The sequence below is a fragment of the Ipomoea triloba genome, chromosome 10, assembly GCF_003576645.1.
Source record: "Ipomoea triloba cultivar NCNSP0323 chromosome 10, ASM357664v1".
NCBI lineage: Eukaryota > Viridiplantae > Streptophyta > Magnoliopsida > Solanales > Convolvulaceae > Ipomoea > Ipomoea triloba.
This window is the reverse complement of record NC_044925.1, coordinates 23,735,085-23,748,604: the sequence shown is the minus strand read 5'-3', so window position 1 is coordinate 23,748,604 and position 13,520 is coordinate 23,735,085. Positions and strand designations below refer to the sequence as shown.

The 13,520-nt window shown below is 35.8% G+C and overlaps 3 protein-coding genes across 4 annotated transcripts; 2 read left to right on the top strand and 1 right to left on the bottom strand.

Moving 5' to 3' along the window:
• Positions 1-2,078: 2,078 nt before the first annotated feature.
• Positions 2,079-6,095, top strand: LOC116032587 (delta(24)-sterol reductase). The gene is made up of 3 exons (XM_031275225.1): positions 2,079-2,147; positions 3,851-5,116; positions 5,390-6,095. The coding sequence occupies exons 2-3, from the start codon at positions 3,869-3,871 to the stop codon at positions 5,831-5,833; spliced, it is 1,692 nt and encodes a 563-aa protein (XP_031131085.1). The 5' UTR covers positions 2,079-2,147; positions 3,851-3,868; the 3' UTR covers positions 5,834-6,095.
• A 979-nt stretch (positions 6,096-7,074) lies between these two features.
• On the top strand, positions 7,075-8,460 carry LOC116032739 (photosystem I reaction center subunit III, chloroplastic). Of its 2 annotated transcripts, XM_031275443.1 has the most exons (3): positions 7,079-7,545; positions 7,724-8,054; positions 8,227-8,460. In XM_031275443.1, the coding sequence occupies exons 1-2, from the start codon at positions 7,163-7,165 to the stop codon at positions 8,031-8,033; spliced, it is 693 nt and encodes a 230-aa protein (XP_031131303.1). In that variant the 5' UTR covers positions 7,079-7,162; the 3' UTR covers positions 8,034-8,054; positions 8,227-8,460. The 2 variants fall into 2 exon arrangements, with proteins under 2 accessions (XP_031131304.1, XP_031131303.1); XM_031275444.1 differs by lacking the exon at positions 8,227-8,460 and having other exon boundaries at positions 7,075-7,545; positions 7,724-8,057.
• Positions 8,461-8,706: 246 nt separating this feature from the next.
• LOC116032752 (LOB domain-containing protein 4-like) lies at positions 8,707-11,106 on the bottom strand. Its single transcript, XM_031275462.1, has 2 exons — positions 10,691-11,106; positions 8,707-9,327 (listed from the first exon to the last, which is right to left on the bottom strand). The coding sequence occupies exons 1-2, from the start codon at positions 10,883-10,885 to the stop codon at positions 9,016-9,018; spliced, it is 507 nt and encodes a 168-aa protein (XP_031131322.1). The 5' UTR covers positions 10,886-11,106; the 3' UTR covers positions 8,707-9,015.
• Positions 11,107-13,520: the final 2,414 nt, after the last annotated feature.

Here is a 13,520-nt window from a genome sequence, read left to right as displayed (position 1 = left end):
AATGATTAGAAGTCTAGAAGATATATTATTGCCTCGCTGAGATCCATGAGAGGCACTATCATCAAATAGAGGCCATATTTGGTAGTTGCTATATTCTTCAAAATTTTAGTAGATTCGTCTTTATTTTTTTTTTTTAGTTGAACCAAATTAAAATGCCAAAAATTTCATTTGGTAATTAGCGATTTGGAGTAGTATTGTTGCTCCAAGTAGCCGAAATATGAAACACTGCTTTCAATAGTGTTTGGAATTTGGATACAGAAATTTCTTTTGCCAAAATGCCTTATCAAAAAAAAAAAAAAAACTATTTCATAAACCTCCTTTAATATTGAACCGTTAAGCTCCTCTTCCATTACCTTTCCAGTGTTTAATGTCAGGGAAATATGGGTGTTGAGCTCCCGCACCTTTGTCTTGTTATTGTTATTGTTGTAGTTATTATTATTTTTCCTTTTGTATTGTTTTTATTTATGTTTATTTTATTATTATTACATAATCGAAATAGTAAAAATATGAATGTCCATATATGTATTTTTACTTATTAACCGCTAATATATAGTAAAGATTTATTTTATCAAATATCTATTTACAAACTTTTAATACAATTCGTCGGTTAAAACTGCTAACACAATTCGTTATCTGATGATTTTTCAAACAAGGCCATAAAGTAGTCCTCTCTCTAAATTTGAAATAAAAGTCTTATTGTTTTTTCTTTTTCCTTCCCTCGTAAATACACGTTATTTACAATTTACACAAAATTTCATAAGAGTTGACCTTAGAGGCTTAGACAATTATTATCTAAGATTACAATTACCGACTACAATCTCTCCCCATACGATATTACAACAATAACCATATAAAATTAAGTATTCCAATCAAGCTTTACAAACCCCACACATTAACCTAATCGAAGCATTGCCGCATTGGGCCATGATCACCATATGAGCTAATCCATATGTCCCGAGCTATTTTCGTTATTTGATATTACAATTTACTCCATTAGGTAGTAAATATAAAAAGTAAAATACAAAATAAATAAGTACTCCGTAATATTTAGTCATTATCTATATCTATATCTATATCTATATCTGATCTATATAATAATAGAAGTGTCTGGTCAATTTTCCCGCTCAAAATAAAGATTATTTTAATAAAATCATACTCAAAGTTATTTTAGTAAAATCATTGATTTTATTAATTACCATATATATATATATATATATATATATATATATATATATTCATAAAATTAGCAATCAATTATTATTACATATTATATCATTGAATTTATGTTTTATCAATGATTTTATGATGTTTCTTTTCATATAGAAAATATTATAAATCATTATAAATACTATTAAATATTTTACAAAGTCAAATCCTTTATATTGTATTTAATAAATCCCGGTATGTTTGCTAATAAGGTGGATAGTGTATATATAGGGGTGAATAATAAAAATAGGAGCTACAAAATGGTCCTCACATGTTATTGAAAAAGAAGTTTTAACCCATAAAATAGTCCTCACAGGTTACATAAATCATATTACAAATCAAAATTTTTAAAATAAATGCAATTAAATGAATCATATATTATTGATAATTTTGCATTAATCTTATAATCAAATAAATATATACTCTCAAATATTATAATTATTTATAGCTTAATCTTTAATTTTATTATTTAAAGTTATAATATAAAAAAGTAATTTGTGCATCGATAGTTTAATACTTTACTATATTACGACGTTTCAAAAAATTACTATTTTTCCATAAATACAATGATATTTGTAATGTTGTTATCTAAAATACGTTATATTTATTACAAGAGAGAAATATAAATGATTATTATTATGGACAAAAATAAAAATATGAAATATTTGTAATGTTGTTATCTAAAATACGTTATATTTATTACAAGAAAGAAGTATAAATGATGATTATTATGGACAAAAATAAAAATATTAAATATACCTTAATAGAAAATGACAATATTCACAGAACACGGAGTAATTATGCACCTTTGGATAAATGCATTGGCTATGTCCAGCTGGGATGGTAGTATAAAACTCTTGCTGGGGTCATTTTCTTCGTCTGTCTTTGGATTATTTTTCTCCACTGTTCACCACACTCGCCGGCCCACTGTTTTTTCTCAGGTATTCTCAGTTCTCACCCAATCACTCCTTCAATTCAACCTCATTAACTCATAAGGTTCTGATTTCAGTGCTCAGTTTCTTTGATGCTTGAAGGTTTATGGCTTAAATATCTGGCTCATTTCTCGTTCTTGACTTGAAGTTTGATGTTTTTCGTTCTGGGTTTTGATTATATTTGAAAGGGATTTCTGGGTTTAGCAGAAAGATTAGTTTTTTAGCATTGGGTATGTGTTTTTAGTTTGAATGGTTCTGAAGTTTTTTCCTTCTGTTTATGCCTATCAGCCTATATGTGATATGTCTACTTCTTTGGCCAGTTTAATCTGATGCATGGCGTTTGTGGCCATGTGGGGAGTAGATCTGCGAAATGCTAGTCCGTATAAGCTATTCAGTGTATTAATTTGCTTAGTGTAAAGTTTAGATCTGAATTTGTGCACGTTTGGGGACTGGTTTATGGTGCACTGATGCACTCCTTGCCTTCTGCTTTGATAAATAAAGTAAAACTGGATAAAGTGGGTGAAAAAGCATGGAGTTTAAGATGAAAGTGCTTTGTGTTATAAAATTAAAATGTGGGTGTTCCATCTTTTCAGATGTGTTGCTTTATTTGGTTCAAGAATTGCTTTGTTTGTTAAGAGAACTATTTTACAAGTATTAAATAAGGTTGTGTTTGTTTCCTACCATAGCTTGTTATCTGTGTTGTGTAGCATTGCTTTTTGGGACAAATTTGTGGGCATTATTCAACTTGGTGACCCAAAATTTACCCAGATCTAGGCTGTTTTCCACCACAATGATCTAATTGGACATGAAATGTGTGTGTTTTTTTATCCTGACATAGCCCATGTGATTGGGCCCACAATCCCAGTTGATGGCCCCATTGAAATCTGAAGTTTTACCTACTAGATCACCTTGAATGAGATGTTCATTTAAATATCTGGTTCTACCTACTAGCTTATCTCTCAAACAAAATTAATATTGTGGTGCAATCATTGCAGAAGAACAAGGTTTCATGTTTTGTTGCTCCTGTATATTTGCTGTTCAAGATTGTAACTATTGTTCCAGATCCATGTACTAAACTAGGTGGAACTGGAACTTTATTCTTTCTTTTGGGGTTGGTAGAACTAGTAACTTAAATGTGAATACACTAAGATCCAACTAGAAAATCACATTGTGCATATACTAAAACAGTTTATTGTGGGGGCAACCCCAACCAAGTTGGTCAAGCTGTTGACTTAGTAAGGTTACAAGTTCGACTCCCAAGGGAGCGGCCTAGTTCACACTTTCAGGTGGTGGTTGATGGTTTTCTTTGTCACCCAAAAACAACAATTTATTGAGCTTATTCCACTGCTATATCCTTCATTGCATAATTTTAGCTTATATAATACTCCGTAATAATTTTATAATAATTTTGGCATAAGCAAACTGCCTACCATGAGCTTTAGGTCTTAGTGATTCAGTGGTCACTCTTTGATCTTTGCGTAATGGTTTCAACCCTAACAATCTTTTGGAAATTGAGCTAAAGTTTCAAACTTTCATGTCTTTCTATACCTGCACAGTGCAGGTGCCTTGCAACCTTCAATAAATGTTTAATTCCTTATTTCCTACTTTATCTCAATTTCTTTGAATTTGAGGTTTAAATCTTCAATGCTTAACATAGTTTCCTGATTATGATCAAGATGAAATGTTTTACACACTTTGTTGTTGCTGTGCAGGCATCACAGTTCCCCACAATGTCGGACCTTGAGGCCCCTCTTCGTCCGAAGAGAAAGAAAGGGTTGGTTGACTTCCTGGTGAATTTCAGATGGATCGTTGTCATATTTGTTGTCCTTCCCTTCTCTTTCTTGTACTACTTTGCAATCTATGTGGGGGATATGATATCCGAGAGCAAGTCTTTCAAGAAAAGACAGAAGGAACACGATGAAAATGTTAAGAAGGTTATGAAGCGTCTGAAAGAAAGGAATGCATCTAAGGATGGTCTTGTCTGCACAGCTCGAAAGCCCTGGGTTGCTGTTGGGATGCGTAATGTGGACTATAAGCGTGCCCGCCATTTTGAAGTTGATCTTTCTTCGTTCAGGAACATCCTTGATATTGACACCGAAAGGATGGTTGCCCGAGTTGAGCCATTGGTCAATATGGGCCAAATCAGTAGGGCCACTGTCCCATTGAATGTTTCCCTTGCAGTTGTTGCTGAGCTTGATGACCTGACAGTTGGCGGTCTGATTAATGGGTATGGTATCGAGGGTAGCTCGCACATATATGGACTGTTTTCTGACACTGTTGTAGCATACGAGATTGTTCTAGCAGATGGAGAATTAGTTCGGGCAACAAAGGACAATGAATATTCTGACCTTTTCTATGCCGTTCCATGGTCTCAGGGTACTTTGGGGCTTCTCGTTGCAGCTGAGATCAAGCTTATACCGATTAAGGAATATATGAAAGTGACTTACAAACCCGTAGTTGGTAATCTGAAAGAGATTGCTCAAGCATACATTGATTCATTTGCACCCCGAGATGGAGACCAAGACAATCCCGATAAGGTTCCAGACTTTGTAGAAACCATGGTATACACTTCCACCGAAGCTGTGTGCATGACGGGTAAATATGCTTCTAAAGAAGAGGCCAAACAGAAGGGGAATAAGATTAACTGTGTTGGTTGGTGGTACAAAACGTGGTTTTACCAGCATGCCCAAACAGCACTAAAGAAAGGCGAGTTTGTCGAATACATCCCGACGAGGGAATATTACCATAGGCATACAAGATGTCTGTACTGGGAAGGTAAACTCATCCTGCCATTTGCTGATCAGTGGTGGTTTAGGTTTCTTCTTGGGTGGTTGATGCCACCGAAAGTTTCTCTACTCAAGGCTACTCAAGGCGAGTCCATAAGGAACTATTATCACGACAATCATGTCATTCAGGATATGCTTGTTCCTCTTTACAAGGTTGGAGATGCTCTCGAGTGGGTTCACCGCGAGATGGAGGTACTGTTTTACTGCATTCCTTTTCGTTATAACAAAACTTAGCTAATCAACATGGTTGGCGTGGTGGTTCAGCACCTCGTCTCTTAAGCATGAGCTTAGGGGTTCGATCCCAAACCATTTGGCCAGTCCCCTACCACTTAGTGTGCTGACCATTGGGACGAGGGTTAGTCTTCTGGCTGTCGGCTGGAGGGATTCCTTTGGGCAAATCCAAAAAAAAATAACAAAACTTAGCTATCATTTGGAATTTCATCTTATACTTTTGCTTCAATTCAGGTATACCCGATCTGGCTTTGCCCACACAGACTATACAGGCTCCCCATCAAGACCATGGTGTACCCCGAGCCAGGATTTGAGCTGCACCGCAGGCAGGGTGATACGCATTACGCTCAGATGTACACCGACGTTGGTGTCTACTATGCACCTGCCTCCGTCTTGAGAGGCGAAGTGTTTGATGGTTCATTGGCTGTGCAACGAATGGAGGAGTGGTTGATTGAGAACCACGGTTTCCAACCACAATATGCTGTGTCTGAGTTAACCGAGAAGAACTTCTGGAGGATGTTTGATGCTGGGCTCTACGAGCACTGCAGGCGCAAGTATAAGGCCATAGGCACCTTCATGAGCGTGTACTACAAATCGAAGAAAGGAAGGAAGACCGAGAAGGAGGTGCAGGATGCGGAGAAAGAGAAAGCTGAAGTCGAGACCCCTGACTGTGATTAGTCTTTTGGCATCGTCGTATCGATTTTAGGTTGGAGTTTGGAGTCGAATGTCGTGGTTAGGATTCATGAGTTTGTGGCCATTTGTCATTTCTGTAGTTTTTCTGATGTTTCTGTATTTGAGATTAGTACTCTGACTCTTTTTTATCTGTGTGTTGGTGAGAGGTTGTATTTCAGTTGTCATAAGAGGCCATATTGAACTAATTCATGTTTTCTGGAAATCTAATGGTTTTTCAGCTTTAATTGAAACAAGCCTCTTGATTTTAGCTCTAATAGCAATGAGTTTGGTTATGATGCAGGGCATAATTGCGACAATTAACTATTCACACATTGTGTGAGATGCACTAGAGTTAATCTATTTTTATCTTTGCAATATTTATACACTTTCAAAAGTGAGTTTTAGTTCCACATTACTAAATTTGTAATTCTTTTCCTATTTTGCCGACTTCTCTGTAATATTTTCTTACTTTTAAAAGGAGTTTTACTTTCGCATCAAAACAAAATAAATAAAAAAAATCCAAAACTAAAACAAATAAAATTAAAAAATATATATATAAGGCTACCTTTTGACAAGGTTGCAAGCTTGCAATTCATGTAATCATAAAAAAAAAAATTAAATATTTTTTCTTTCCACATCAACTCCATGCCATCTTGCATTGCCTCTCTTTCCGGGTTTATTTCAGTGTTAGTGCATGCCTATATAAAATTAGTGGGATTTAATATCACATATTTATTATTGTCAATATTAAATAAATAACAATAATAGAGAAACAAGAATATAAGAACTGTGAGATTTTATTACTCTATAATTTATTTTAGTAAGGTAAAATTACAACAAGTGTTTGCAGGTTAGAGACCTACATAGTTTAAAATACACCCCTACTCAGAACGATTAAATCGGTTCACTCACACTTTTGAATAGTGTTTGCAGGTTAGAGACCTAACTTTGAACATCGAGTTATAAGGTTTTACAACCTATTATTTGAATTTATAGAATCGGTCATGTAGACACATGTGACGATATATTAGTGTGACTGTGGATGCAACGAGAACAGGATGTAATATCCTATGTTTATTATCCAATTGTTGTCACACCTATATCACAAATAGATAGAGTAGTGACCAGTGGAAATCTGAAAAAACACACAAAGCGACACTTCTGTCCAACCACAGCACTCCAACTCAGCTTCTCTTACTCTTTCGTAACCTTATCCTCACCCTCCACCACCAATCTTCTTCCACCCAAATCTAAAAACCATCTCTCCACACTCCCCTGCAGAAAAACACCCACCCATTTGATCATCTCAACCAGGAAGAAGAAGAAGAACTCAAAATGTCACTCACAATTCCCACAAATCTCTCCAAACCCATCAATCCAACATCCAAATTGATCACAAAGCCGGCAAGAGCCGCCACGATACTCTGCTCCGCCGCCGCTTCCTCTAACAATGGAAGCTCAGAGCCGTCGTCTTCCTCATCGTCGTCGTCATTGAAGGCGTTCTCCGCCGCCCTGGCGCTCTCCTCCGTCCTCCTGTCGACGCCCGTGCTCCCGGCCTCCGCCGACATCTCCGGCCTCACCCCCTGCAAGGAGTCCAAGCAGTTCGCCAAGCGGGAGAAGCAGCAGATCAAGAAGCTCGAAGCCGCCATTAAAAAGTACGACCCCGACAGCGCCCCTGCTCTCGCTCTCAAGGCAACCATCGAGAAAACCAAGCGCAGGTAATCTATATTTCTCACAACCTAAGCTCTGATACCAACTTGAAACGTAAATATAGTTTGAAAACAAAATAATATGCTTTGATACCAACTTGGAAGGTAAATATATGTTTGAAAACAAAATAATATAAAATGGTGCAACCTAAGCTCTGATACCAACTTGAATAAAATGATGGTGCAGGTTTGACAACTATGGGAAGCAAGGGTTGTTGTGCGGGTCGGACGGGCTGCCGCACTTGATAGTGAGCGGAGATCAGAGACACTGGGGAGAGTTCATCACCCCGGGGATCCTTTTCCTGTACATTGCAGGGTGGATCGGGTGGGTTGGGAGGAGCTACCTGATCGCCATCAGGGATGAGAAGAAGCCGACCCAGAAGGAGATCATCATCGACGTTCCCTTGGCCAACAGGCTCGTCTGGAGAGGCTTCATCTGGCCCGTTGCCGCCTACAGAGAGTACGTCACCGGCGAGCTCATTGACCCTAATGTCTAAATCCCTCTTTCCCTCCTTCAGGTATCAATCAAACCTCACTCCAAACATTGCCTGTCAATTATGAACAACTTAAACTGGTTACTGGCTAGAGTTATAAAATGGAATTTCCCTTGTCGCTCAACAAAAATTACATTTTTTTTTTGCTCTAACTTGTCAAGGAGTTTGAGTTGAGTTGATTTTGTTTGTGATTTAGGTACTGGGAAAGTGGATTTGATTAGGGACCAAGGTGGTGGCAAGAAGGAGCTTGATTTTGTGTTTGTAAGGAGGAGTTGGAAATTTTATGAATCTTGTGTTTGTATATTTTTACCTGATATTATAAGCATTCAATGCCTTTCTTTGAATTTGAACACTAAGCTACAGCCTATTGTACTTTTCTTGTCTCTGCTCTAACTTAAGCCAATTAAAATGTGTGAGAAATTCTTAAGCACCAATATGGTTCCAATAAGCTCTTGGGGCATAGCTCGGTTATGAAAGCCTGAGTTTGGTTATGGTGGCCAACAAACGTCTTGAGTTTGAACCTTGAAAGAGGGGCACGTCCCGCGATTAACCTCATCTCTCAACCTACTAAAGCACGTACCTGTGACCTCTCACTTGGGAGAACCACAGCAGCTGTGCCGCTTGACCACAAGGTTTTAGCATATATATATATATATATATATTGAAACAACTAGTGTTTAACATCAAATAACAACATTTTATATAAAGATGTATATATGTATATATATGTAGACAATAGCTTACAACATTGAAAGATTGGAGACCGAGTCTCCTGCCTTCCATAAAGCCTCTACTCGAACTCGAGTCTACTACTAGAAAACAGGTGTAATTCATCACCAAATTACACCTTAAACTCTCGGTTCGGTCGGGCTTCGATACTAAACTACTAGTATAAATAGTATTACCTTCACGCTCTTAACAACTGCTACTAAAATATTCCCTTCTCCCACTTAACAAGTAGTATAAACCAAACCAAAAATATGAGCTATGAGTAGAAGTAGCCTGGCTGGTCAACGACATCCGTGTCCAGCTCAAAGTACCCTCTAGGTTGCGAGCCCATAACAATTGACTGGGGAGAGCCACTGTTCTGTGGGCTGGAACTCATGGCCGCGGCCTGGCGGACTCGCAAGTGGACCACCTCTGCCTGGGCCATGGCCAATTGGGTCCGAAGCACATCCAGCTGCTGCTGTAGAGATGATATGGCTCCGGCACAGCCGTATATCGGGTCTCGAACCCGGGCGTTCGCCTCGTATACCATGCTGCTCACCGCATCTCCCCTCTGCTCCTCCGGCAGCTCCTGTCACATATCATAATTTTATTTTAATAAAATGATGATTCGATTTTTAAAGATTAATCAGAACATGTCATGTTAACATTAGTAATATGAGGGACATCCTTAGTCAAGTTGATCAGTTTACTTAATAACTACAACGTTAAAAGTTCAGCTCTCACGCTATGACCTATTAACCTTCATGATTTAAGCCAGTCAGTTATGGACAATTTTGCTTGTTAGGATCACAAAGACCATGTTTGGTAAATAATCAGCCTATAAGCCAATTTTAGTTTATTTAACCACTATTAGTTGTTTGGTTAATAAGCTTTTTGTAACTCCAAAATACTAAAATTCAAAAGGCTACTTAAAGCAGCCTTTTCAATTAGTTTTTTGAGAAAAGAAATTATACCAAACAACTATCAGCTAACAGCTAATTTATCAAACAACTTTCTACAATCAGCCAATGTTATCAACTAATCATACCTTCTAACCCAAACAGCCAACCCAATCAGCCAACAACCATTTACCAAACAGGGCCAAAGTAAAATTTATTATTATTATTTTTTTTTTGGAAATAAAGTAAAATTTACTTAGTGTATAACCTTGGTCACTTAAAAAAGCATTAGTAATATGGCTCCATGACCATCAAGTGTTTATGGGGTTGCAGGGAAAGACAAGGTGACATGGTCGTTAGATCAAGTTTTGTCCTATATAAGTGAATAGTCAATAATATGATGTCGTGGCAATCTTTCAGAGGTCAAATGATATATAGTTACCGATTTTCTTTAATTTGTTATTTATTGTGGTCAAAGCTGAGGATGTTGGTTATGTTTGTTGTCAACGGAAATGGAAATATTTTTCTTGGGGTTAGTTGATGATTGTAGCGTTTATATGTTGTTAACTTCTTATGGATAATGACCACAACTAAATAATGGATTCTAAGGTCAAGAGTGTAGTTAGCCAACATGCTTACTCAGCTTGTACTACCCTCACTGATACACCAATGGTTTCTAATTTGTTTTCTAACTCAGGTAATGTCAACCATAGTTAGGCAACACACATTTCATAACAATTAGATGAACCAACCTAAAAAACAGTTAAATACATTCACCACTTGACTGATTGATGCGAAAATTGAATAACATCGTATTTAAATAAATCTTATAAATTGCGTGAAAAAACATGTATGGCTGCATTGTTAGATACTTTTAGATGTCAATCTTAACTTTCTAAGCAAATAATATATCTAGAAACTACATTAAAAATTAAATTTTAAAAATTAAAAAAAATAATTCATTCGACTAATAAATAGTAAGTTGACGAGTAAATATAACAAGAGAATACTGAGTTATATATATATATATATATATATATATATATATATTACCTGTAACATCTTGCTGACATTGCTAGCTCCGAAGACCCTGTGCACATTGGCGAACTTATGAGGCTGATCGCCGGGGAAGTATGGCGCAAAGACGCAGTCGGGGCCGCACCTCCTCCGCAAGAGCTTGCACGCCGCACACGGCGACGAAGACGACGGCGGCGACGACGACAACCTCTTCCAGCTGCTCTCCTTCATTCTCGTCTTAGTACGTATGTAGGTTTAATTTGGTAGCTTAGGCGGGCGGCCTGATCGAATTAAAGTATATACATATAAAGAGAGTGTAGTGTATATAAGGTGGGAAAACGGGTGGGGTAAAGGCGATGAGGGGATCGAAAAGAGTATAAAGAGAGAGGGAGTGGGTTACTGCAGGTAGTCAAAAAAGAAAATGGAAGCTGGGAAAAGAGTAGACTAAAGTAAGGGATACGAGGGAGGGAACTACTTTTATAGCATGCACTACGCATAATCTCTAAGAATTGGGTATTTGGGTCCCACCAACTCCTATTTTCTCCTGATACGACAACTTTTGGCGCCATTCCTCCCTTTTTTTTTTCAGACTTTTATTTTTTTTATACGTCATCATGTTTCTAATTTTATTTTTACATTTAATCAATCACGAAAAGAAATTAATTTTATTACAATTTAATCTTGTCCACAATTTAATAAAGAACAAATACTACTTGAACTCTCAAAATTAACTCATTTTTACTTCATCATACAAAATTTTGAGGTAGACATATTTATTGGGACGTACAAAATAAAAATAACCTATCAATGTTTGTCACGTCAGGGAGTAAAAGTGAAAGAGTTAAAGTTTGAGAGTCCATGTAATAAAACTTTTTTGGGAGTGGGTTGGGAGTAGAGTTGTATTTTGGTATCAAAACTTGGCTTTGGTTGTTAAGTGAATATAAGGAAATAAAATCTTTAATTAATTTATTTTATTTGGGGTTTAAAATTCTAAAGTTGGTATGCTATCCACTTTCATCCTGTTTTACGGAGGAGTAATTATTACAATTATAGTGGGTTTAATTTTTTGTTTGTTGTTTTTTCTTTTCATTTTTTTCCCTTTTTTTAGTGATTACGAGAGAAATCTAAAGTTATTGAGTAAACACTATTCTTATTTAATAAGCACTCAAATCATATAGGAGAGATAAAATACACTAAGAAGATATTGTGCAACGAAATTAACGATATGAGTGTTGATAAAAAATAAACTTATAATCTTTATATACGATTTAAATTTTATAACCACTCAGTAATACTCCCGTAACATAATTTATGATATGATGTTGAATGGTCTTCTTCTTCTTCTTCTTTTTCCTAACTCATTTGCCTTGTTTTTTTATGGTGTTTTGACCAAATATCTGTGAATTTGACTACACTAACTATTTGATTTAATTTATTAAACCTACCATCTATTAACACCATATTATACACACGCAATACACAAAAACATGATCATGCTAGATTGCTAGGTGGTAGATATTCCATTCTACCACCCAAATTGAAAGTCAAACTATACACAAAAGTTAACCTCTATATAAATATATTTAACATATTAACATGCATGGTACCTTCTTTTTCCTGCTCACCATTCACTAGCCATCAATTCCTCAAATTAAATAGCTTACTTTTTTTTAATAGTAACAAGAGAAACACGCAATCACTATCTGAAGATGTGCACTAAATAAACTTCATTTTTTGGTCTTTGTCGGCAAATGACCATCATAAGATAAACCAACCTAACCAAGAAGGCCAATAGACCGCTTCTGCTAGGATTTGAGAATTAAACTTTTAACTATGTAGTTACCAAGTGCAAGTAAACAGTCTACCAACTTAATTGGTTGAGGTTGCTCTAAATAGTATTTGAATGAGATGCAGATGGGGATCCTAATAAACACCACATTATTAACGTTAGTAGTTAATATACCTTCAAATTTTGTACACATAAGCAAAAAGTGTTTGACTCCCCTCTTAAACATTATTGTTGCCTAAATTTACCATCTTATGTAGAAAATGTTACCTCAACTTCATAAGTTTGATTAATACCAACTTTTATATTAATGTATTCATGATCTTAACAACTACTTCCGCCGTCTTATTTTAGGTATCTAATTCAATGAATTAATCTTGATTAAAGTTATTTATAATATTAAATGTGGTATTAGTATATAAAATTTAATTTATATATTTAGAAACTATATTAAACATAGTATCAAAAACACAAAAAGAAAATTTAAATTTAAAAATTATAAGAAAATACTAAAGAAAATGAACAAAGAAGAAATATATTGTTTTTTTTTCCTGAAACAAAGAAGAAATAGATTGTTTGATCAATGAATATTAATAAACATACTAGGTAAAATGACGCTGAGGGAGTAATTTTTTTGAATACTGCTGACTCTATTACAATGTAATATTTGTTCATAACTATTTTCTCAACCTATTGAAGTACAAAGAGTCAATATCGTCTCCACTGAAACTCGAACACTGGAGGAGTAAATTAAATGTACTGAAAACAAAAAATGGAGGCACAAAAACGTTCTTGCTTCTAATTAAAAAAGATGATAATAATAATAAGGTGAAATCAAGAAATCTGAGTTATAAATAAAATAAAATAAAATAAAATAAAATAAAGTTTTTTTTTTGTTTTTTTTTTTTGTAAAAAAAAAACCTATATGGTAACACCCGACAATATCACGGAACGGCAACAATAAAGCATCAAGACATTACAAATGTTTTTTAGAAATTAGGGAGCAGCGCGCTGCGGGCGGAGCTTGACCATGAAGATGGTTCCCCCCTTGTATTCCTAAAGCAAACAGGAAATGCATGC